Below are 26078 nucleotides of genomic sequence, written 5' to 3'. Positions count from 1 at the left end.
ACTGCCTGGCAAGGGGTCTAGGGTACGATTCAAAGTATTACTGGGCTTTTTTCAGTTTTTCGAAAATGTCTCAGTAGTAGCACGGAGTCTGGAATTGTGCCCAGTATATGGCAATAGGCTTACCCCCTATTACATGGTGAAAAGTGGGTGTACATTGTATAGCGGCATTACGTGCCGTAATGTGCACCTCTGCCAACCCCATCGGGGATAAAAGGCGTGACGTTACTTTAAGATATTATTTTGGCTACGGCGTAGCCGACTACGGCGTAGTAGCTACGGCGTAGTCGATGAGATCATTCTTCATTTTAAGATGATTTAAGTATGTATGTATGTACCGTATATATTTATATAGCAAGTATTGATCCTTGACCAAGCACTTTGCAAACAAAAATATACTCTATTTTTGTTAGTATAGAGGTCATAATAGCATATCTAGTTTATGTTTTTTTAAACAAGTGATAGAGATTTTTGCATAGTGCTATTTTCCTATGTATATATATTGCTCTGGTGACTTGAAACCTTTTTACCAACCACCTCTTAAATCTACTCTTAATTAAGAGTCACTTAGCGTGAGAGAGAAGCAGCGTTCTCTCTTCTATACCTGATCTATTAACTTAGTAAGTTCTACCATTTGTGTTGCGCGTTGCAATGTCTCTGCATTGTTCTCACATATATGTACAATAGGGATGATGACGGGGTATAAAAATTAATAATCTATTTAGTCCGTCAGTTAGGTAATGAAAAAATATTAGACATGTATTTTTTATTTTGTCATATAAGATAACGATACTTAGATAAAACGAATCAAAGTTTAGGAGTGGGAGCAAATACATTATTTCTACGTATAAAATGTGCCTAGAAGTGACATCACGCGATATTTCAAATCGATATATCTTCGGAAGTATTTGTTTCCGTAAGAAAATAAAAATACATGTGTAACGTTTTAAAATAATCTACAAGACGGACATTAAAATAAAAAATTGTCATCTACATTATTATAATAATGAAGCCACAATTCCGTTTTTCGTCTTAAAAAAAAATCGTTCGTTTTAAAAAAAATACATACAGACCTGCATATCTACTTAAGCCAATTTGGCCTTCAATCGATTTAAAACGTTATGCCAAAGCCATAAAGTTGGGAATCGATTACGTTTTTATGTGCTGCAGTTGTTCTTAAGAAAAATCTACAAAAAGTTTGATTAAAAACGCTTTTCATGTCGCATTTTTGATGCCAACACTATATAATATATAATATATCTTTTTTATGGAATAAGTCGGTAAACGAGTAGACGGATCACCTGATGGTAAACAATCGCCGCCGCCCATGGACACTTGAAACATCAGATTATAAGTGCGTTGCTGACCTTTTGAGGGTTAAAAATTTAAGGGTTATTTATTGGGGAATCCGGGATTGGGAAGAGGAGTAATTGGGCCTCCGGTAACCTCACTCACACAACGAAACACAACGCAAGCGTTGTTTCACGTCGGTTTTCTGTGAGGCCGTGGTATCACTCCGGTCGAGCCGTCGAGTGAGGTGATGTGAAACAACGCTTGCGTTGCGTGACTGAGGTTACCATAGGCCTAATTACCCCCTACCCAATCCCCAATTCCGCAACAGCTCTTAAATTTCTAACCCCCAAAAGGCCGGCAACGCACTTGTTACACCGGTGTTACGAGTGTCCATGGGCTGTGCCGATTGTTTAAATACTTACCATCAGGTGATCCGTCTACTCATTTACCGGCTTATATCAATAAAGTCAAATTACTTTAAAATCCATAGTTATATTTAAATAGTGTTGACAACCAAAAAATACGACACGAAAAGCTTAGTCTAAAAAAGACATCACCTTCCCAGAACAGTCATAGATTAGAAGTTTAAAAAAAATTTAGTGACTAAAATAAAAAAACAAGTAGAGAGAATGCTTTCATCATAAAAGGAAAAAGTATGTGAACAACACCTTGTGAAAGAAAACATTAATCAAGTAGTTTTACAACCAAATTAACTTAAAAAAAAAAAAATAAAGAAAAAAACTCACACCACCACAGCTAAAACACTTATCGATATAAGTGCGAGTCGATAAATAAACGATGGATTTTTAAATCGAGAAGTAATCGGAGTGATTCGAATCGTGTTTTCAAAAAGTGTCAGTTTTAAGCAAAATGCTTACGATGTCTACTCTTATGATGCCTGCTGCTACAATGACGACTATGACGAATGCTGGGCCGATACCCGTTGCAGCTGCAACTAAGCTTGAACCCAAGCTGTTGCAATTGCCCCACCCAGCCCTGGTACCCCAAATGCCTCAGCAACAGCCGCAACCCCACCACCATCAGCACCCACACAGCAACAATAAAGTTGGTGAGTAATTTTTGTTGGTTTTTCTTTTTATATACAGTCTGTGTGTGTAGTTTTTTGGTTGTGTTGTACGGGGTGTTTGGATGAAATTGTTCGGGGGGATCGTTTTTTGTTTTTGTTTTTACTGACTTGAAAATAATAGGAGGAGGTGCGTTTTGGATGTTTGTATTTTTTTTCATTTGTTTACCGATTACTCTGCCGATTGTGGACTGATTTTCAAATTTCTTTTGTTTCTGATTTCTTACTGAGTCTTAAGTAATTATTTTCTTTTTAATCACTCGCTGTGTCATGTTTATTGTATTATTTAAATAATCTATGATTGTTAAGGAAATACTATTTTTTTTAACATATTTTTAGCGGTGATGGTACTACTGCAGAGCAAATACCTCTCTACCATCCTTCCACTCTTCTCTGTGTAGAGCTTTATACAGCCCATCTTTATTTGTTTTGTCACAAATTCCTTAAATTCTTCAACCACCCCTCGTGCACCTAGTGACATCTAGTACAACATAACCAAAAACCTAGATTATATATGTTTTCAGTAATATATGTGTGTATTGTAGGAACTTAAAAATATATTCCAAAACGTCGCATGAATTTGATACACCTAAACATAGCACTGTTGCAAGTTTACCAATAACTTGCATGTAAGATTTCTTATACAAAACACAATGTTTTATTTAAATTATATATGTGTATGAATATGTATAAATTAAGCCCAATATTACCAGACCAATCTATTTAAAAAACAAATTGAACTAAAAATCACGGTTTACTCACGTACATTAATGGAAAAAAGCTCTACTAGTTTCGAGTCACAGAGGAACTTGAAACAGCTGCTCATGATGATTCTTCATTATAATCAACTGCTTTTGGCTAATGTTGTATGAATAACACGAAAATTGAAAACGATTTAAATTATAAAAATAAAAAAATGAATCGTTTTTGGGAACGTTCCGTTTATACCTTGTTTTGTGTGTATTTTAACCAACTTCCCATAAAGGAGGAGGTTCTCAATTCGGCCGGTATGTTTTTTTTATGTTCTTACATATTCCAAGCAAGGAAAGAAATAAACTGTTGAACTAACCTATTAACTCAATTTTTTTTTGACGTGGAAAATTATTCAATTGCTTCTCCCGCCTTGGGCGAGGCTGGAGGGAGTGTTAGACTCTTACTGACTAAAAACCACTCCGTTCCTACTCCTGCTTTTCGAGCCGGATCCCCGGTAAACCCGCTAGGTAGTCCGCAGCTCCAGAAACTCACAATAATTGGATTGGTAAAATTGGGCTTAATTTTTTTATATAATAATAGAATAATTTTGTGTCGTATTTTAGTGAAATGTGATTGTTGTCGTATTTAAACCCTGTGTGTTCCCACTATTGGGCTAAACGCCCATTCCTTTTCAGCAAATTTTCTAGACTTTATTTTAAACTTTTCAGGAGAAATATCTTTAGAGTAACTAGGTGAACCGGCAAACGTTGTTTTGCCTTATAAAATATTTAGTCAAAAATAAAATTAAGGGTGAACAACCTTTATCACTTAGTAGTATGGAAAACCACTGATAAACAGTGAAGAAAAACATCGTGAGGAAACCTGGGTATATAATTTCAAATTAAAAGTTTGAAATCGACATACCACGTGGTGATTAATGCTCCTACTTTCTCCGTGCGAGGCCTTTGGTCAGCAGTGTCCAATTATAAGTAGTTGATGTGATTATTTAAAAATCCCTCATTCACAAATGAATTGAATGATAAAGGGAATAAAATAAATTATTTTTCATTGGTATTTTGCTCGCACTATACCTCCTCCGTGCGAGAAGAGCTTTTGGTCAGCAGTGGCCACTTATAGGCTGTTGATAACTAATTTAAAAGATACTTCTATAAATGAAATAGTTCTACATTCCTCTTCAAAACTGGTATTGGTTATGGTATAAATCGGTAAACGAGCAGACGGATCACCTGATGGTAAGCAATCGCCGCCGCCCATGGACACCTGAAGCACCAGAGGCGTTACAAGTGCGTTGCCAGCCGTTTTACGGGTTAGGAAAGGGTAATTGGGGAATCGAGGATTGGGAAGGGGGGTTATAGGGCCTCCGGTAACCTCACTCACACAACGCAACCGTTGTTTCACGTCGGTTTTCTGTGATGCTGTTTGGCTCCTATACGACGTAGCGTGATGCTTTATGCAATATTCCACAGAATATAGCAATGTAACACACCCTCTATCACACGGAACTCATCACATAACTGGTGAAAAGTGGGTGTACATTGTACAGTGGCATTACTTGCCATAATGTGTACCTCTGCCTACCCCTTCGGGTATAAAGGGCGTGACGATATAATAAAAAAAACCTCTATCCCTATCAATAATAAGAAAAAACATCACATATCACACACACTATCAAAAAAATCCCCCAAAAACAAAATTCCCCATCTTTCTCAAACCCAAAGCCAGAATTGGGTCAAAAAATATATACCATCAATCCCTGTCGAGTCGAAATAAAAACAAATATAGTACAGCAAGCTTTCTGCCTGCCCCACAAAAGTAATGGGGGCGATAATACGGGCATATTACACCTAATGGACGGGACACGAGAGTTATTGTCTACTTAAGGGCCTTTGCAGACGTGAGACTCTTGTGCTGATGTGAGACTTTTCATTTGCTAGCGTGAGACTGGTCAAAAATTAATTGGAGATTGTCACTGCTAAGCTAGGAGTGTTAGGTGTTATGTTCGATTCTAGTTTTTATTTTTACACTAGCTACTTCCGCGCGGTTTCACCCGCTCTTGTTGGCTGCTATTGGTCATAGCGTGATATTATATAGCCTATAGTCTTCCTCGATAAATGCACTATCCAACACAAAAAGAATTATTCAAATCGGACCAGTAGTTCTGAAGATTAGCGCGTTCAAACAAACTCTTCAGCTTTATAATATTAATATAGATTTATTGGGTCAAAGTTTCGCCGCTATCTCGCCTGATGGTAAGTGATGATGCGGCCTACGATGGAGCACGTCTGCCCATAAGCAACCTGTTCACTCGGGCTTTGAAGACACCCAGGTTATACCCATCAGGAAACACAGACTCCGGCAAGGAGTTCCACTCCCTAGCAGTTCGCACAAGGAAGCTTGAAGCGAAGCGCTTCGTGTATTCGCTTTAGAGTTGGATAGAGAATTAATGGGTTGCGTATCATAGTATGGTTAATGAGCAATGTTAATAAGTATGTAGATGACGCCAATCTCCAACTCGCTGGTCAAGCGTGGAGATTATAACTCGGTCCTATTCTAGTTGTATCGCTGTAGAAATTGGTATGCACGAATTGCATTGAGCTTAAAAGTACAACAGACAATCGTATAGTTATAAAAGTAAACGAGCAGACGGATCACTTGATGGTAAGCAATCGCCGCCGCTCATGGACACTTGAAACACCAGAGGCGTTACAAGTGCGTTGCCGGCCTTTAGGGGGTTAGGAATTTAAGGGTTGGTGGGGAATCGGGGATTGGGAAGATTAGGAAAAGAGGTAATTGGGCCTCCGGTAACCTCACTCACACAGACGTGAAACAACGCTTACGTTGCGTTGTTTCACGTCGGTTTTTGTGAGCCGGCTCATTCGTGCCGAAGCATGGCTCTCCCACACTTAAAATATACTTGATAGTTCAATAAAAAAGATATAGTTAGTCAAATAAAATCAATGATATCGTCTAATACAGTTGTTTTCATATTTTATTACCATATTTTATATGATTTATGGCTAAACATTCCTGTATTTATGTCTTGTGGCTAGCACATAAAAAAAAATGACATAAAACCTAACATGATAAGTTGATAACATAATTTTTTATTCATAAAACAATGTTCAACATGCTAACTTGTTGAATTTCTAGTTGTACTCTTTAAATTGTGACGAGTTATTGACAGTTTAGGGAAAATCATAGTCGTAATAGTAAAGTTCCCTAAGAAAAGGAGGATCCTCCGACCAGGCGAACTGATCGTGGCGAGCTTTCTAGCCAACTGTAAATGTGCTTTTTCTACCAGAGATGTGCTATGCTACGTTGCTGTGGATGCGTTTGGCTTCCACCAATCATATTCATTGGTACACATAGCTTAGCACTAGTGGAAACAGACTCAGTTAAGCTATGTTTTTTATATGGAAAGATGCGTGTTATGGATGTGTGCTATGGATGGCTTCCCTACTATCGATACATTGCATACTCGAGCTGCTCATCTTCCTTCGATCAGCTAGCTTAGTATGTCTGTGGAAACGGTCAAATAGTTTCATAGATTAACTATTACATAGCATATCTCATAGTCAAAAAGCACTGTCATTCCTTAGGATTTTCTATTCATGTTAATTGACATGCGCGATGTATTGTTCATATATTTATGACGTCATCCGTTGATATGTTCGTCGATCGTCTATGTGCGACTTCTGTTATCTGTCACTTGTCATGTGTCGCCACAGCAGGACAGAATACATTTTACCGCCCTTAGTATTCGTGTGGGTAAGAACATAAAGGAACAATTACAATTAGACAGAGACCGTGCAGCAGCGCTCTCTGATAAATCTTAAAGTTTTAAACTGCGATCTCCAACCCGCCTGCCTGCGGAGATTATGGCAAACCCTCTTATGTAGAGGAGGCTCGTAGTCCAGCAGTGGACTGTCACCCGCTGTTGATATTCTGAATTCCTATGGACTACGGCGTAGCAAACTACGGCGTAGTAGCTACGGCGTAGTCGTTGATATAATTTTTCATTATTTGAGCTGATTAAAAAGCTAATATGTCAATGTTTTATTTATTTAAGTTTATTTAGACACCACTGACAAACGGTGTAGGAATTGTAAGTCCAGGTTTCCTCACGATGTTAACGAGGCAGTCTACTGAATAATGCATTATTCCATGTTTAAATAAAGTACATTTTGAAAAAGGCGATCTTCTGATTATAGCTTAAAAATAATTGATTCTATAATAATGTCGTGGTAGCCCGGGGATTTAAACTTCTTCGCATGCATAGAGTGCGGGCTCGATACCAACGGCAAGTACTATGGCTTTTTCCGAGTTATTTATTTAAGATTATTTGGACACCACTGACAAACGGTGAAAGAAAACATCCTAAAACTTCTAATTACAAGTTTGAAATCGCCAACCCGCATTGAGCAAGCGTGGTGATTAATGCTCAAACCTTCTCCGGCCTTTGGTGAACATTGTCCACTTATAGGCTGTTGATGTATTTATTTAAAAATCCCTCATTCACATACGAAATTAATGACAAACGGATTAAAATTAATTATTTTTAATTGGTATTTTGCCCGCACTATAGTCACAGGTGGGGGTGGACTCACATCGTGGGGTGAGGTTGGGCTCACCCCCATTAGGGTGGGGCAACATCGTAAATTCTACTAATTATAAAAATGACCTATTTAAGCCTCGCGACATGGGGTTATTCTGTTCAGAAATTTAATTAGATAAAATGTGTGTGTGTTTTTTTTTTGTTTAAAATATTTTTCGGGCGGTTTTTTTTTATTTATTGGTCTCTGTATGAGTTGTTTTAAGTGTAAAGACTAATATGCTAATTACTGCCGTATTTAGAGTCATTTAATGGTTGCTTAACCCAGTTCTTCGCAGTTGTTTTTGATACAAAATCGTTACTAACGAATAGTTTGAGTAATCATTAAATAACTTAGAGTGCGGCAGTAAGCTACACTTTGGGACGAGCACCTAGCTTCACTGACAGACAGACTATAGGACAATTCAATTAAACGTTTCAAAAGTGCTTATTAAGGATTCATTGAAATAAATACTTTGATTCTGAGTCTACTTTATGATTAAGGAAATTACTTGTAATGCGTTTTGAAATCTATCGAAATAACTTTCAGACACCATATTACATTTTCAAAACACTGAAAAAAATCCCTGTCAATCAATAACTAATATTATAAATTGCAAGTTTGTCCGTCCATCAGAAACTACTGAACAGATTTTGACTAAATTTGGTATACAGACAATATTAGTACGGTAAGTCAGCGCGACTACGGGAACGCAGGCGAAGCCTCTGACAAAAGCCAATGCATAAATAAATCCCTAAACCATAAAAGATCGCCAACGCACTAGTAACTCCTCAAGTGTTGTGGGAATGATAGCTTACCATCAGGATCACCTGAAACAAACGATTACAAAATAATAATAATACTTTATCCAACCATAACCAACTACTTAACGATAGCAACAAAATTAATAAGTATTCAACATTGAGAACCATCCAAAAATACCAAATTTAATATTGTACACAGGAGAATAACCCCGTCAGTAAAAAATTATAAACGACTTTAACTGGGGCGTGTCTGCGTGCCATACTTGTGTTAAATTTTAACCGACACAGTTAATATCTAAGTATTTAACTAAGTACAGTTCTCACACACGTGTTAAGGGTGTATCACACCCATTTTTAATGAAATAAGGATATGTATATTATTTTAAAGTGTGGAGAAACCTCTTATGACTTAATTTAAACCACATATTTGTTATCATCTTGGCTGATAATATACGAAAAATGAGCGAAATAAGCCCAGTAGGTAAAGTAATTTAAGTGTTGGAGAGCCATGCTTCGGCACGAATGGGCCGGCTCGACCGGAGTGATACCACGGCCTCACCGAAAACCGACGTGAAACAACGCTTGCGTTGCGTTTCGTTGTGTGAGTGAGGTTACCGGAGGCCCAATTCTCCCCTTCTCAATCTTCCTAATCCCCGATTCCCCAACAATCCTTAAATTCCTAACCCCCAAAAGGCAACGCACTTGTGTCGCCTCTGGTGTTTTGGGTGTCCATGGGCGGCGGCGATTGCTTACCATCAGGTGATCCGTCTGCTCGTTTACCAACTTAAAAATACAGATAGGGTGATGAGCTGACTTGATTGATAGAATACATTTTGATTGTATTATAACTTTTTTGAGACATACTAAATTAATTATTATGTTATCGGCTTACTCACGTAACTGTTTGACGAGGAACTCGATTAGTTTCAAGCCATGCTAGAGGCTCATATTCATGAGCAGCATTGCGCGACCGATAGAATACATTTTATCCCGGACTGCCTCGTTGGCCGGGTGGTTGCTCGGGCGAAGTATTACTGGGCTTTATTCGGTTTTTCGATGGTGAAAATTTCTCAGTAGTAGCACGGAGTCTGGAAATGTGCCCGGTATATGGCAATAGGCTCACCACCTATTACATGGGACTTACAACATAAATTGTAAAATGTGGGTGTACATTGGCATTATGTGACATAATGTGCACCTCTGCCTACCCCTTAGGGGATTAAAGTCGTGACGTTATAAAAAAACATATCCCAAAGAAACGCAGACAAAACCGCCGGCAGAATACTAGTAAAAAATAAAACGCTTAATAATTACGGAGAGCTAATTCAAATTCATATTTCATAAAATAAATTTCTTCAGCCAAATTACTGTAATCATGGTCTCATACACTCGAAATTGTACGTTATGATGCCGTCATTAAAGTATAATATGACTTAATTATAAAGCCCGTTTAACTCGCTTAGTAGACAGATATATAACACCACGGTTTTATTCCCCGAAGGGGTGAGCAGATATGTACAAAAATTTGTCTATGTTTACTAAAAAATAAAACTTGAGTATCTTCAAGTATTGAGTGAACGGGTTGTTTTTTATATGTTTGATGGGCCGACGTTTGGCCGCTATCTCGCCTGATGGTAAATGATGATGCGGCCTACGATGGAGCACGTCTGCCCATAAGCAACCTATTCACTCGGGCTTTGAAGACACCCAGGTTATACCCATCAGGAAACACAGACTCCGGCAAAGAATTTATGTGGGCGTTATCCGTCGTAGGCCACGTCATCGTTTACCACTAAAGTCAAAGTCAAAATCAAAATTAAAGTCAAAGTCAACATTATTTATTTCAAATAGACCAGGAAGGCACTTTTGAACGTCAAAGCAAGTATAATATATAAGTAATATTCTTTTATGATAAAAGCTGGTAAACGAACAGACGGATTACCTGATGGTAAGCAATCACCCTTACAAGTCTGTTGCCGGGGTTAAGAATTTAAGGGTTATTGGGGAATCGGAGATTGGTATAACCTTTTTCACACAACGAAACACAACACAAGCGTTGTATCACGTCAATGTACTGCTCGGCCTCGTGGTATCACTCCGGTCGAGCCGGCCCATTCGTGCCGAAACATGGCTCTCCCACACTTAATTAAAATAGGAGTAGGTTTTGGGTTCGCATCAGAGTAGAGCAATAGGGCTGATGACGGGCTATGAAAATTAAAAATCTATTTACTCCCTTTTGCCTCATCCAAGGCGGGAGAAATCATTGGATGATTTTCCGTCCTTACAAAAAAAAGTGTGTTTCGGGTGTCCATGGGCGACAGCGATTGCTTACCATCAGGTGATCCGTCTGCTCGTTTACCGGATTATACCATAAAAAAATGGCTTCACTAGAGGACTGACGGATAGATTGATATTTTTAATATTTGCTTTGACGTTCAAAAGTGCCTTCTTGGTCTATTTTAAATAAATAATATTGACTTTAACTTTGACTTTGACTTTGGTGGTATATGATAAGCTTAAAAAAATACTTCCACGCTTCCAATATACTAAAAAAAAAGGCGTATTGTTCATAAAAAACTATTATCTTTTCATATTTCCGAGCCGAAAGAGATATTAACAGTATACAGGGTGCTCCCGTCACTTATACAGGGTGGTTGTAAAAGGATGGCTTAACGAACCGACGCGAGTTGATGTTGTAATTTACATATATACAGGGTGGTGCGTAATATTGACGTCGGATTATTGTGGATTTTGTAGGAAACTGTTTTTTGGGTTTTAGTTGATTTTGGTTCGTTTAATGTAGGTTTATATTGTATGGATATTTGTTCATATATTATTATATGGAAGGGCACGCCTTTTATCGCCGAAGGGGTAGGCAGAGGTGCACATTACGGCACGTAATGTCACTGTACAATGTACGCACACTTTTCACCATTTGTGTTATAAGTCCCATGTATAACCCTTGCTCTCATTGAAAAAAAAAACTATTTGAATATTGTTATTTTCAATAAGATACATAATTACCATTAAATATCTATATCTGAAAAGCGCCAGAGCGATCACACGAATATGCCCGTTTTGGAGATTGACCCAGTCATATTAGGTTTTCACCAATTACAAAAAAATAAACTAATAACATAATAGCCAAACATTTTTAGTATTGCAAATTTCTCTCTGCTTACCCCTCCGCGAAACGCAAAGCCTCGTAATATTGCGTACAAAATTCCAAACTCTCAAACAGGCATTGTTTCAAACAGCCAAATTAAGCCGAAAATTGCCCTACTAATAAACCCATACTAAATCATTAAACATCATACATAAACTATTGCAAAGCAAATTACATTACCTCCCTTTTCCAAAGTCGGGTAAGACTCGCAAGTTGAGTAATAAAAAATTCATCCTGTACATCTCGGTCTATCAACACGGGATTTTGTACCTTATTCCTTAGTTATTAAACTCTATATTCCCATGAAGGTGCGATAACGAAGTTTACTAGGGGTGTCGGTGGTTATGAGATTTCGTCTCTATTCCTTTGAAAATAAGGTTGATATTTAAATGGATTTTGTTCGGTTAGCAACTGTAGATACCTTTACGGTGAATTAAGTTTTGGGTGTAGGTAGATATAGCGGTTATCTGGAGCGAAGGATGCATGTCGATGTAATTTTAGAACAGACAACCTATTTCCCTTGCAAAAATTATTGGAACGTACTATTTTTTAGTGACCCAGAGGTTTAAAAAGGAAACCCGAAGTACCAATGTGACTTTTTCCGAGTAATGTGTGGTGTCTAAATAAGATTATTTAGACACCACTGACAAACGGTGAAGGGAAACATCGTGAGGAAGTTATAAGTTTGAAATCACCAACCCGCATTGAGCAAGCGTGGTGATTAATGCTCAAACGTTCCCCGTGTGAAGAGGGCTTTGGTACGCAGTGGCCACTTATAGGCTGTTGATGTGATGTGATGTGATTTTTTAGGCTATTTTGAGCGTTTCTCTCAAAAGTCTCTAATGTTACACCCACTTTTCACCAGCTCACGTACGTTGTTTTTTGTAAACTTTGAGTGTGAGGGAACCATGCTTCGACACTGCTGGGCCGGCTCGACCGGAGTGATACCACGGCCGAGCAGAAAACCGACGTGAAACCACGCTTAGGTTCTGTGTCGTTGTGTGAGTAAGGTTACCTTAAATTCTTAATCCCTAAAAGGCCGGAAACGCATTTGTACGCACACGCCTTTAGTGTTTCAAGTGTCCATGGGTGGCAGCGATTGCTTACTATCATACCATATACTATAAAAAATCGACAAATTAGCAAAAGCAAAAAAAAATCTATTTTTCCCGTCCCAGAAATCGAATCCGAAACCCCAAAACTAAAACAATCACGCACCCAACCACTCAAAGCAAGCATCTTCTTTATTAAAAACAAAAAAACAATACATTATCTTAGCTTATTACAGATCCCGGGATATAGCAAATCCCTTTTATCGGCTCCCCTCTAGCGTATCCCGGGATTGTAGCGCCACCCTAGTATCATTGCTATCGATTGCTCCGGGATTCAATTGTTTTAGTATGGATATTGAATCACGCGTTGTATCCCCGAAGGAGTAGGCAGAGGTGCACATTACGGCACGTAATGCTGCTATACAATGTACACCCACTTTTCACCATTTGTGTTATAAGTCCCATGTAATTGGTGGTGAGTCTATTGCCATATACTGGGCACAATTCCAGACTCCGTGCTACTACTGAGAATTTTTCGAACCAACAAAAGCCCTATAATACTTTGTCCGACACGGGTATGGAAAAACGCGCAGTAATACTTTGTCCGACCTGAGAATCAAACTCGCCAGAGGCCCAATTACCCCTTATCCCAATCCTAGATTCCCCAACAACCCTTAAATTCCTGATCTCCAAAAGGCAACGCACTTTTAATGCATCTGGTGTTTCAAATGTCCATGGGCGGCATCAAGTGATACGACTGCTCGTTTACCGCATGTTACATTAAAATAAAGATCTTGAATAGAAAATCTTAGTTGGGTATACGACACCCGCGGACTGAGAAAAAGAGTAGCAAACAATCGAACAATATTTCCTTTTATTACGTAAATAAGGAAGAAGTCACGGGCAAACGTTTGTATTGTATTTAATAGCGTTTTGTCCCCGAAGCAACATATTAAAAGTTTCAGCTGAGCCTCTACAGATATTCAGTGGGCCGGCCTGAAAAACATTTCAATTAAATCCTACGTTTGTGTAAGAATATTTTCAAACTGAAATTGTTTTAACAAGATGTAAGCTGAAAGCGATTTTCAGTGGTAATTGTAAAGTCAAAGCATTTATTTCATATACAGTGTTTAACAAAATACCCATATACATCAAGAAGCACTGAAGAATACAGGTTGAATAGAATCTCTAAACGAAATTTCAGCTAAAAATACTTTAAAAAAAAATGGTATCAAATACGTGGTGTCGTGTACAACACTACAGGGATCATTCGCTAATTACGAAACATTTCTTCAGTAAATCTGATCACCTAGTACCTGTCTACCTAATCTTAATTCGCATGAAAAATAAAATGGAAAAATTCATAACTTCGTTCCATGAAAAAACCCTTCCCGTATCGTTTGTTATGTTATCTAGAAACCGTGGAATGGCTCTCCCACGCTTACATACGTACATACAGGTCAAACTAAAAACCACTCTTTTTTAAATCAATTGAAAAAAAAGGCCAAAAATTCAACTCGCTACCCGCTCCCATCTCGCACCACACGCTACCCAGCGAAGCGTACGCAAGCCGCTTGTATCTTTTCCTTTTACTAAAGACATTGTTTTCTTAATGTGTGAGCGGAATCTTTTTTCTTTTTCAAAAGGAACTGTGCCCTACAATGTCATGCCATTTTTTGTTGGCCTCCGTTCAAAAGTACCGCGTTTTGTCTTTGAAACAAGTGTGTATGGTGCTGGTGGGATTTCGCTATGGGAATGTTGTTTTTTAAAGTGTTTAGGGATAAAAGTGGAATGTTTTTGTATGTAGATAATCAATGCTGACTGCCTCGTTGGCCGAGCGACTGCCGGGCAAGGGGTTTCGGGTTCGATTCCCTGGTCGGGCAAAAGAATTGCTAGGCATTTTTTGGCTTGTCGAAAATTTTCTCAGTAGTAGCACGGAATGTGGAAACGTGCCCGGTATATAGCAACAGGCTCACCACCTGTTACATAGGACTTACAAAATAAATTGTGAAAAGTGGGTGTACAGTACATTGTACAGTGACATTAAGTGCCGTAATGTGCACCTCTGCCTACCCCTTCGGGGACTAAAGGCGTGACGATATGTATGTATGTATGTAGATTAATCAATAGATAGGTTTTTTTGATTATTTGGTGCGATTTCTGAGATGGGCTGGCAGTTAGGGTGCTTTTCGCAAATGAGGCCCAGTAGGGATGACGCCTGATCCCGAGCTGTGGACTACCTAGTGGGTTTACCGAGGCTCCGGCTCTATGCAGGAGTAAGAACGGCATAGTTTTTAGTCAGTAAGAGTCTTTTTATTGAGGAAAATCATCGATTGGATGATTCTCCTCTCCCATCTTAGGCGAGGCGAGAGGGAGTGTCAGACTCTTACTGACTAACTGACCCCGTTCCTACTCCCGCTGTAAGTCAGTAAGAGTCTGACACTCCCTCTCCCTACGGATGTTATATCCGGAAAATAATCTATGTAAGATTTTGACTGCTAACAAAAATCTGTTTAAAGCAAATCCTCCTGCCATCATTTCTGATATCTACAGCCGGTATCCAATAGATGGCACTGTGCAGAACTTAGGAACAATAGCCGTTCTCCACATAATCATCTAAACTTAATATTATAAAGCTAAAGAGTTTGTTTGTTTGTTTGAACGCGCTAATCTCCGGAACTACTGGTCCGATTTGACTAATTCTTTGTATTGGGTAGGGTATATAATTGGGTACATCACGCTATGACCAATAGGAGCCAAGCAGAGCGGGTGAAACCGCGCGGAGGTAGCCAGTATATCAATATACAAATCGATGGTAAAAATCGATAATAGGAAAAAATAATCGATTTAAATAAAAATTGATTGGTTTTTTTACATCTGTCGCCTTACCCAAGGCAGGAAAAGACTTTCTTCTCTCAAAACAAGAGAGTCTCTTGATGACAATTGATTTCGACTTGCTATAAAGTACCTATTAAAAACCCCACTTTAGTTTTAATTTTACCTTAAACACAACCTGTCTCTTTCTAACGCTATTAAAAGAAGAAAGACAAAGTATTATTGTGCCTATTACCACACACAAAATGAAACTCTAAACCTCTCTAAATAAAATGCAAATTCAAATCGACGCTTACTACCTATTATATTGTTTTTTTTTTTTTATTTTATAAATGAAAGAAATACGTTATTACATTATCTACTTTATGTAATTGAAATAGGATCCCTTTTCCCTTAGCATGATTGTTAAATGTGTAGTTAGATTGTATGTATAGAAAAAATAGTTTTAAAAAAATATGATAACGATTTTTTTTTTCAGTCCATCAGTTAAGAATATGAAAAAATATATATTTCAGGTTGTCCCGTTGAAATTCGATCGCAAATTTGAATACTAAGCATGAGGTATCGGGTTCGATTCCCAGGCAAGACAACGTATTACTGAGATTCTTATTGGTTCAAAATTTTCAATAATAACTGTAATGTCTGTAATTTTATTAATTGTTCTGGTCTTGGGTTCGATTCCCGGGCCCGAAAATGTATAAAATGTTCTATATTAGCACTGAATCTGTAGTTTTCAGTGCTTGCTTATACATGGGACTCATAACATAACTGGTGAAAAGTGGGTGTTACTGGTAATTAGTGAACGATATTTAAACATGTGATTGTACTCATGATTACAAACAACTTTCCCGAAGAAACTTTTTTGTATACTCATTAGTTTTATTTTTATCACAATAACAAAACAACTAAATTTCATTAGAAGACGCGCGTAAAGTCCCAAAATACCTACCAAGTTACTAGTCTTCCGATAACGCGGGCGCCTCGCTGCTAACAGCTGATCATGCGAAAGCACGCGCGTTAAAAATTTTGTTTGGTATACAAAAAAAAAACTTTGGGAAAGTTGTTTGTAATCATGAGTACAATCACGTGTTTAAATATCGTTCACTAATTACCAGTCACCCATTATACAATGTAACACCCACTTTTCACCAGTTATGTTATAAGACCAATGTATAAGCAAGCACTGAAAACTACAGATTCAGTGCTAATATAGAAAATTTTACAACTTACAACATAAATTGTGAAAAAGTGAGTGTACATTGTACAGTGGTATTACGTGCCATAATGTGCACCTCTGCCTACCCCTTCGGGGATAAAGGGCGTGACGATATATATATGTAATATATATTTTTTATATTCTAGCTGATGGATAGAAAATATAAATATTAGTTATCATGTAAGATTCAACCCCTATTACATGGGACTTGTAACATAAGTGGTGAAAAGTGGATGTTACATTGTATATAAGATGTTCTAAAATTATCTGCCACGGCTTTAATAGGAGGTAGTGTTGTGTTTGAACATTACAATAGTGAATATAAATTATTGACGATTATGAGGATTTATTTTTCATACAAAAAAAACTACGTATGAGTTTTTTTATGATAGAGCTATCTCTTTCACTGTCTCCTTAACTTCAAATTGATGGTAATAGTTTTTATTGACGAAGCGACGCATCGTGCATATTTGTGAACCACTTTATGCAGAGTAGAGTCAATGTTTATTTAACTTCTTTATGTTCTCAAATTGAATTAACTGGTCCGGGGTAAGAAATTTCTTCACTATTGTAATCTTCAAACACAACACTACCTCCCATTAAAGCCGTGGCAGATACTTTTAGAACACCTTATACAATGCAACACCCATATTTCACCACTTATGTTATGTGTCCCATGTAATAAGTTCACGAGTCTATCCCCAAAGCACCGGGTTCGAATCCCGATTCAAAAACATTTTTTTAAGTGTGTATGTCATCTTTTTATAAGAACTATAGTGAGACATACTAAATTAAGTAAAAATCACGGTTTACTCACGTAACTTAATGGAGAGGATTGTTCTGGAATCGGGTTCTGGGGTCGGTTTGAGAAGATTGGGAAGAGGGGAGGGGAGTGATACTACGGCCGAGCAGAAAACCGACGTGAAACAACGTCTGCGTTGTGTTTCGTTGTGTGAGTGAGGTTATCGGAGGCCCAATTTCCCCCTTTCCAATCTTCCCAATCCCCGATTCCCGAACAACAACCCTTAAATTCCTAACCCCCAAAAAGCCGGCAACGCACTTGTAATGCCTCTGGTGTTTCAAGTGTCCATGGGCGACGGCAATTGCTTACCATCAGGTGATAGGTCTGAAGAATCTCGAATGTTTCATGAAAAAAAAAAACGTATCTGAATAAACCGTGATTTTTAGTTAATTTTGTCATCTGATATAATATTGGAGTTATTTTTCCTTAGGATGGGAGGATTTGCGTCGCCAAGGGCATAATTGGGGCCAACACGGCCTATCAGTACAAGGTATTATACTAAATTATTATATTTATATCTATCTATCCGGTATTATTATTAATTGAGAGAGAATTCATATAATTCTCTATTTTTATTACTCTCCTATACTAACTAGTCTTGTCATTCTTTTTCTCTTAAAAAAGTAATTATGTGAATTGATTTTGATAATTATATAGTTTTCCTGTAAATCTATCTCCACCTATAAATCCTTCTTTTTTAAACAACTATATTACATGTGTAATTGTGTATCCTTTATTCTGATCTCTATTAATTTTCTATTTAGTATGTAGTGTGTCTTTTTTCTTTTCTTTAATCGTTGATTTTTTTCCTGTGTCGTGTGTGCGTTTACAAACATACAAGTTCACATACACATGACACCCAGACCTGAAACAACAATTTGTGGATCACACAAAGAGTTGCTCCATGCGGGAATCGATTCCGATCGTGCCGGTCAGGCAGCCACCGCACAAAAATTATGATATTCGCACATATTATGAGACATAAATATGCTTTTAAGAAAATAAGCAAGCTATAAAATTATACTAAATTATATTATAACAAAAGTAATTATGCGAATTGATATAAGATTTTTTCTCTAAACCTATCTTTAAATCCTTCTTTTTTAAACAATTTCCTTGTGTGTGTGTGTCCTTTGTAATCTCTTTAGATAATTTTTTATTTAGTGTGTCTGTATTTTGATATTGTTTCTTAAAATAAACTAAATATTGTATTTTCTTTTAACACATCACATCAATAGCCTATTTAAGTGGCCATTGCTGACCAAAGGCCTCTTCTCACACGGAGAAGGTTTGAGCATTAATCAGCACGCTTGCTCAATGCGGGTTGGCGATTTCAAACAGGTTTCCTCACGATGTTTTCCTTCACCGTTTGTCAGTGGTGTCTAAATAATCTTAGAAAGTACGTGTAACTCGGAAAAAGTCACATTGGTACTTGCCGTTGGTAGGCTTTGAACCCGAACCATCGTGCAATTACAGCTAGCTTTAAATAATAGGGTAGATGACTAATTTTTATTTCAATGTCCGTCTTGTAGATTATTTTAAAACATTAGACACGTATTTTTTTTATTTTCGGAAACAAATACTTTCGAAGATATATCGATTTGAAATATCGCGTGACGCCACTTCTAAACTTTGATTCGTTTCATCTAAGTATTGTTATCTTATATGACAAAATAAAAAAATACGTGTCAAATATTTTTTCATTACCTAACTGACGGACTAAATAGATTTTTAATTTTCATATCCCTATTCTGTGACTGATTAAAAATTTCTGATCTGATTGGCAGTACGTTATTGTTTCATCTTCATAAACAATACATAGTATTATTTTATTGTAACTTTCGTGAGACATACTAAATAAATTATTATGTTATCGGCTTACTCACGTAACTGTTTGACGAGAAACTCGACTAGTTTCAAGCCATGCTAGAGGCTCATAGGCGATTGTCGCGCTGCTACTCTAGACAATCGCCGCGTCTTGTGTCGCGGAATACTGCTCATGAATATGAGCCTCTAGCATGGCTTGAAACTAGTCGAGTTCCTCGTCAAACAATTACGTGAGTAAGCCGATAACATAATAATTAATACATAGTATTAATCAAATATTTTTCCTTTGTAATACTAACTATTTTATAATAAACCAAACCATATTGTAATCTGTCTCTCCTAACTCTTAATAATAAGCCCTCAGGCTACACTTCAGATAACAAACATTGTATCTGTTGCTTGTCAGATCTATAATAATATTATGTCAGAACTGTAACATCTGACATTAGCTACGGGCTATTTATTAAGTATTCTCTATATATAAAAATCTATTGTTGTTCGTTAGTCTCGCTAAAACTCGAGAACGGTGGGACCGATTTGACAAATGTTGGTCTTGAATTATTTGTGAAAGTGCAAGGCAGGTCTAAATCTGCCGGTCAAAGCATTTATTTCAATTAATCCTAAACTAGCCACTTTTGAAACGTCAAATTAAATTGTCAAAGTCAAACGCATCCACAGCAATGTAGCATTGCACATCTCTGGTGGAAAAGCACCCTTTTTTAAGGGGGGAAAATCATCCAATGTCTTCTCCCGCTTTGGGCGATGCGAGAGGGAGTGTCAGACTCTTACTGACTAAAAACCACCCCGTTCCTACTCCTGCTTTTCGAGCCGGAGCCCCGGTAAACCCGCTAGGTAGTCCGCAGCTCCGGGGAAAAGCACCCTAAGGATAAAACTCTGAGAAAAAGTTCGTCAACGCGTGTAGACAAGCGTAAAGATAAAAGATAAAGATAAAGAAAGTCTAGAAAAAAAGATTAAAGTTTGAAAACTTTCATCATGACAGTTTAATCTTGCTTTTAACAGATCCTTTTTTATTTGACGCTAAAATTTTTTCTTATTCTTAACCTACTTCAAAAAAAAGGAGGTTCTCAGTTTGACCAGGGGCGTTAGTCTGTTATTACAATTGTGTCAGAATGGTCGATCATTGAGCAGTGCAAGAGGGATGGAGCTATACAACCTACATAGCTCCGTCCCTCTTGCAGCTTACTATCAGGTGGTCCGTCAGCTCGTTTACCGGCTTGCTTACTGGTAAGCAATCGCCTCTGCAAATGTACACCCGAAACACCAGAGGCGTTACAAGTGCGTTGCCGGCCTTTTGGGGGTTAGGAATTTAAGTGTTGTTGGGGAATCAGGGATTGGGAAGATTGGCCTCCAGTAACCTCACTCACACAACGAAACACAACGCAAGCGTTGTTTCACGTCGGTTTTCTGTGAGGCCGTGGTATCACTCCGGTCGAGCCGGCCCATTCGTGCCGAAGCATGGCTCTCCCACACTTAAAAAAAAATACCCGGGTATCTTCGGGAGTTTTTCTTAGGTAACTTTACTCTCTGTTCCCTAAACGTTTAACAAAACGTATATATAACAATCAAGTTACTAACTTTAAGTTGTAAAACCCAAGTTACTGACAAACTGCAATAAAAATTCCGATCGATGTTCAAAACTTCAGTATCTTATATAAAAACGTTATATTTTGTGCAAACACGAAGCGAAACATTAGCTAGTGATGTGCAATCGTTTCGGATCCAAAGATTGGGGTGGACTATTAGATATTTGTTTAGGGTATAAGCCGGTAAACGAGCAGACGTATCACCTGATGGTAAGCAATCACCGCCACCCATGGACACTCGAAACACCAGAAGCGTTACAAGTGCATTATGTGTCGGCTCGACCGGTATGATACCACGACCTCACAGAAAACTGACGTGAAACATCGCTTGCGTTTTGTGAGTGAGGTTACCTGACGCCCAATTACCCACCTTCCCAATCTGAACAACACTTAAATTCCAAATTAGGTATTTCGGGTACCCATGGATGGCGGCGATTGCTTACCATCAAGTGATCTGTCTGCTCGTGTACCGGCTTATACCATAAAAATAAAGAGTTTCAAAAGAAATCTTGCAGGTAAACAGCAAAAAAGGTTAACTTCACATCATATTTTAACGCAAAGAAAAAACTTAACACACAACCATTATAAAAAGTTAGCAAAATATACCGGTAAACTATGGCAACTTTACCAGACCCTTGGCAACTTTACCATACTATAGGTATTCAGTATAAACTCATTTATCTAAAAATCTACCCACTAGAATTCTGTTTTGTAATAGTAGTATTTTTTAGACTTTAAAAGGAAATATTTACTATATTTTGCGTAGACGCAAGACTGCTATTATGCCAGTAATGGCCGTCACAATGTATGCGTGAAAATGTGCTAAAAGTTAGTAGTTCCTAAATTGTGCTCACAGAGCCTTAATTATATGTCACAGGTGAGTGAAATTTTGATCTTGAATGTATAATATAGTTGGGATTACTGTTGTAATGTCAGCAATTGCTTTTTCTTTAATTTATTGATAAATAATCGCTTCGGTAATGTTAACACAGGTTAGGTAAAGTTGCTACGGCCTGCTTTGTGGCAACTTTACCTACAGTTAGGGTTGGCAATAAATGTTTTTTTCTTGTTTGTGTGTATGTAACCATTTTCGAATACCTAAATTTCCCAGCATAATAGTGAATATCCTGGATGATAAGTTATAATGTATTTAATAATACCTTTTGTTTTAGAGCCAAAATGGCTCACATGAAACAAAACCGCAGATAACTCGGAGTTAGACAATATAAAAAGTATACGAAAGTAATGTTAAAATTAGCTATGGAGATAGTGAAGTCAAAAAATTAAAAAGTCAAAAGATTAAACATTATTTTGTAGCCTTTTTTTACAATTTTAAACATAAAAACTTAAAATTTTAGAACTTAATTTAGTTTAAAAGGGAACAATATTTATGTCAGATATTTATGCTTTTTTTTACTTTAGGTTTAAGGTTTATAATTTTTTTTTAAATATACATGTCATAAAAATAATTCTCATTTTTTGACAACCCCGAGCGTAACAAATTATTTGTATGTAAATTACGATGAAACCCGTGGCAACTTTCCCGACTGTCTGTGTAGCCGTTATCTTTATAGATTTCCTCATATTGTTTGCATTATAATACGAAGAGGTCCTAGACGAAGCCCTCTGTACCTCAACAACTCTTTAATATGCAATACACGATGAATACGGCGCGTAGGTAAAGTTGCCAAAAATTTGGTATCTTTACCCATGTTGTTTTTTCTTCACTGCGGCTAAAGTAAGCGTTTGTATATAATGACGATTACGGTAAAGTGAGCCAGATAGACTACAATTCTAAATATATAGTTTTGGTTTCTATGCGTCTTATGGTTAAAAATATATTTCGATTTTTGTTCCAAAATATGGTAAAGTTGCCATGTTTTACGGTACACTTTTACTTCTAAATCGGCGAAACTTGTAAAAAGCGCCATCTATCCTCGGTGTACGGTGAACTCGTTTGACAACTTGGCGTTTATGGCGCCAAGGAAAATGGCGGCTAGGGTGTTGTAAAGTGTAAATAATGTTTTAGAAAGATTTTTCACTGAATCCGGTGGCAGACTTGGATAAAAAAATATTTTGCAGACGGGAGTAAAGTTTCAATAGGACATTCAAGTTTAAGATTTTAGAAGTTTTTTTATGTTATAAGCCGGTAAACGAGCAGACGGATCACCTGATGTTAAACAATCGCTGCCGCCCATGGACACTTGAAACACCAGAGGCGTTACAAGTACGTTGCCGGCCTTTTGGGGGTTAGGAATTTAATTGTTGTTGGGGAATCGGGGATTGGGGACATTGGGCCTCCGGTAACCTCACTCACACAACGCAAGCGTTATTTCACGTCGGTTTTCTGCTCGGCCGTGGTATCAATCCGGTCGAGCCGGCCTATTCGTGCCGAAGCATGGCTCTCCCACACTAAATGCAAGCAAGCCTTTGTAAAATTAAACATTAGGGAAGTCAGATTTTTGGTTCAGTTAATTTTAATATTAGTTTTTTGATAGCATTTTGGCATCTCCATTATCGCCTGAGGCTTTTTTTTTTTTTTTTTTAGGGTGGAAAATCATCCAATGACTTCTCCCGCCTTGGGCGAGGCGAGAGGGAGTGTCAGACTCTTACTGACTAAAAACCACCCCGTTCCTACTCCTGCCCGTCGAGCCGGTAAACCCGCTAGGTTGTCCGCAGCTCCGGATTAGGCATCAGCCCTACTGGGCCCCATCTGTGGTGGTCTGATGGCTCTTTGAGGCGCGCGCAGAACGCGACGCGCCGCACGCACGGGTCTGGTTCTGGTCGGGCGGCGAGCTACCCTTGCTCGTCGTCCGCAGACCCGCACTTACGGTGGCCGGAGATCGTCGCGCGATCCCCGACGCCCGGAGTGTCTCTCGCGACGGCTGGGGCGTAAAGAGGTTCGTTCTCTCACGCGCCCCGCCTCCTCCTTAGCTAGCATGACTGCTTCGCAGAAGGAGGAGACGGCATCCCAGTCCCTCTCGCTCCGCACCATGGCTTGTATCAGTGCCGGACGCGAGAGGGCGCCGTCGCCGACCACATCCCTGAGGATACGGCGGTGCTCAGCCCACGCAGGGCAGACCGCAAGCGTATGTTCCACCGTGTCCTCCGGGCGGTCTTCGCAGTGATGACACCCGGGCGTTTCCTCCCGCCCAATCAGAAACAGGAACCTACCGAAGCTTCCATGTCCGGTAAGCACCTGCGTCAGGCGGTAGTTGAGGACGCCGTGGCGCCTCTCAAGCCACTCCTCAAAGAGCAATGACAGCGAGCCCAGCCCTCGGTTGCGACAGTCGCTGTTGCCATTCCGCCATGAGATCGCGTCGGAGCTCATCCCGCCACGCATTAATCTGGCGCGGCAGTGGAGTTTCGCCCCGGCGACGCGCGTCGGCGCGCAAACTAAAGACGCGCGCGAGCACCTTCGCCTCCAAATCCCACGGCGGGAGTCCGGCAAGGAGGTTAGCCGCCTCTCCGGAGATCGTGCGATATCCGCGGATCACTCGAATGGCCATGACCCTCTGGGACGTGAGCAGCGCCCGAGCTGGCCGCCGCATCAGGTTCGGCGCCCACACAGGGGCTCCGTAGAGGGCTATGGACCGCACGATCCCCGCGTACAACCTCCGGCAGGAGGCATTTGGCCCCCGAGGTTGGGCAGGAGCCGCTTAAGTGCAGCCCCCGTCCGTTCCAACTTAGGAGCCAAACGTCGAAAATGCTCCACGAAGTTCCATCGACTGTCGAGGACGAGTCCTAGATACTTCATCGTCGTCTCGACGCCGATGGTAACCCCTCCTGCCGTTATTTGGGACCCATCCGGAGGTGGCGCGTTCCCGCGGCCATGAAAGCACATGGCCTCGGACTTGTGGAGCGCCACCTCGAGTCCGAATTGCCGGATCCTTGCAACAACTGTCGCAACCGCTCTCGCCATTAAATTGGCCGCCGCCTGGTGATCACCTGAGGCTAGATCTCTGTTTCATTTAACCATTTCTTTTTTAAGTTTAAGGGCAAGCTAAACCTGGTTTAGCTGCTTTCTGTGTACCTACATCATTATATTATTTAATTTTATATCATATGATGGGGTTGTCATGTTCCTATTAGGAAAAAAGCCCTAATAAAAATTGAGATTAAAAAAAAATAAACGTTCCATATTTTAAAACCTATTTCTTCATCATCATCATCATCAGCCGAGAGACGTCCACTGCTGAACAAAGGCCTTCCCCTTAGTCCTCCACTCTACATAATATATTGGTTATGAGTTCAAAACTCACACCAGCTGGTAAACAAACAGATCGGTCAAGCGTGAGTTGTTCCAGTGTATAGAAAACAAGCTACTCATGTATATATGAATACGAATTAGGTTTACAGTAAACTTTGTCATAATATACACAATATGTTTGCTTTTACACGTGGTTTTACCTGCGTGAATTTGTATTATTTGAGAGGGAGATATCATCCAATGACTTCTTCTGCCTTAGGCGAGGCGAGAGGGAGTGTCAGTCTGTTACTTACTGACTAAACACCACTGCGTTCCTACACCCTAATCTTTGAGCCGGAGACCCGGTAACCCGCTTTTTTTAAGGGGGGAAAATCATCCAATGACTTTTCTTGCGCTAGGCGAGGCGAGAAAGAGTGTCAGCAGATTCTTAGTGACTAAACACCACCCAGTTCCTACTCCCTGATGTTCGAGCCGAAGCCCCGGTAACCTATTACGTTGCCCGCAGCTTCAGAACGGGCATCAGCCCTTCTGGGCCCCATCTGTGGTGGTCTGGTCGAGCGATGAGCTACCCTTGCTCGCCGTCCGCAGACCCGTGCTTACGGTGGCCGGAGATCGTCACGCGATCCCCGGCGCCCGGAGTGATTCTAAAAGTATCTGCCACGGCTTTAATGGGAGGTAGTGTTGTGTTTGAACATTACAATAGTGAATATAAATTATTGATTATGAGTAATTCTTTTTTCTTACAAGAAAATATATAAATTTGTTATGAGAGTAATTTTTTATACATAAAAATCTATATATTATGATTTTGTTATGAAAGAGAGCCTCTTTCACTGCCTCTTTTAATTAAAACTATTGAATTCATTTGTTTTCATTGACGAAGCGACGCATGTACATTTGTGAACCACCTTATGCAGAGTAG

General features: G+C 39.1%; 2 protein-coding genes across 2 annotated transcripts in view; one reads left to right on the top strand and one right to left on the bottom strand.

Moving 5' to 3' along the window:
- Window positions 1–26078, top strand: part of LOC118281261 (cytotoxic granule associated RNA binding protein TIA1) — an 88863-nt gene that overhangs the window by 39267 nt on the left and 23518 nt on the right. The window contains exons 2-3 of the mRNA XM_050700577.1: window positions 1856–2359; window positions 17946–18005. Of these exons, the coding sequence (XP_050556534.1) occupies window positions 2161–2359; window positions 17946–18005 (259 nt within the window). The 5' untranslated portion in view covers window positions 1856–2160. The remainder of the gene's footprint in view (window positions 1–1855; window positions 2360–17945; window positions 18006–26078) is intronic.
- LOC118281103 (protein suppressor of hairy wing-like) overlaps window positions 17157–26078 on the bottom strand; it is a 196883-nt gene continuing 187961 nt past the window's right edge. Inside the window, exon 6 of the transcript XR_007706270.1 lies at window positions 17157–17342. The gene's annotated coding sequence lies outside the window, so the exon portion shown is untranslated. The remainder of the gene's footprint in view (window positions 17343–26078) is intronic.

Source organism: Spodoptera frugiperda, chromosome 19 (assembly GCF_023101765.2).
Source record: "Spodoptera frugiperda isolate SF20-4 chromosome 19, AGI-APGP_CSIRO_Sfru_2.0, whole genome shotgun sequence".
NCBI lineage: Eukaryota > Metazoa > Arthropoda > Insecta > Lepidoptera > Noctuidae > Spodoptera > Spodoptera frugiperda.
This window is presented reverse-complemented; position numbering and strand designations above follow the sequence as displayed.